The sequence below is a fragment of the Cystoisospora suis genome (genome assembly GCF_002600585.1).
Source record: "Cystoisospora suis strain Wien I chromosome Unknown contig_14475, whole genome shotgun sequence".
Lineage (NCBI taxonomy): Eukaryota > Apicomplexa > Conoidasida > Eucoccidiorida > Sarcocystidae > Cystoisospora > Cystoisospora suis.
The window spans coordinates 563-1313 of record NW_027167192.1 but is presented as its reverse complement, the minus strand read 5'-3'; the positions used below and the strand labels follow the sequence as shown (position 1 = coordinate 1313).

Sequence of the window (751 nt, the reverse complement as noted above, 5' to 3'; positions counted from 1 at the left end):
GACTCGCAGTCTTCCTCTCCCCTATACGTTACGAGCTATGTGGACTCTAGATCTCACCCCTGTAGGCTACTATCTCAAACATGCCTCTTCTTCTTCTCTTCGGCAAATCCGTCAGTTTCTTCCAGGCATTTCTAGGCGGAGAGATAGACTGAAAGGGCGACAAGACGAAGAAGAAACCTCTTTCACGTCGTCTCTTCTTAGAGAAAATGAAGAAGACGATGTCTCTTCTTTGAGACAGCTAAAAGAGAAGAAGAATGGTACTACTTCCTTTTCGGCAAAGAAAGGCTCTCTCCTATCTTCTTCTTCTTCACCTTTCTGCTTTGGTATCTTAGCCGTTGTAAGCTTTCGCGAGGAGACACGTGTCCTAGGATGGACTTTGCGAAGAAGAGGAAGAAGGACAGGAAGAAACACAGAAAGAGCTTCAGGTCACCTTCTCCAAAGTAAGATGAACAGACGTGAAAGGAGGAGTTGGAGAAGGAGAAAAGAAGAAAAGGAGGTGTTAAGGGTGTAAGATGATGCATGAGGGAGTGAGCGGGATAGCCACAGGAGGGATTTATCGCATGCACAGCTCTCTTCATAGTTACGGAGGACATATACGGATCCAGATGTGCATGCAGCTACCACATATAGATATACATAGTTATAGATACATACGCATAGACAGATATACCGAGATAGACATAGATATAGACATGCATGTATAGATGCATGTGTGTGTAGCCTGGTGAGCTATATATATATATACATATAT

The 751-nt window shown here is 43.7% G+C and overlaps 1 protein-coding gene across 1 annotated transcript; it reads left to right on the top strand.

The window, feature by feature from the left end:
- Positions 1-37: 37 nt before the first annotated feature.
- Positions 38-439, top strand: CSUI_011580 (uncharacterized protein; the record flags this gene model as incomplete). The annotated part of the gene is made up of 1 exon (XM_068071678.1): positions 38-439. A coding segment is annotated over one exon (402 nt), but the record flags the coding sequence as incomplete, so codon positions are not given.
- Between the last annotated feature and the right edge of the window lie 312 nt (positions 440-751).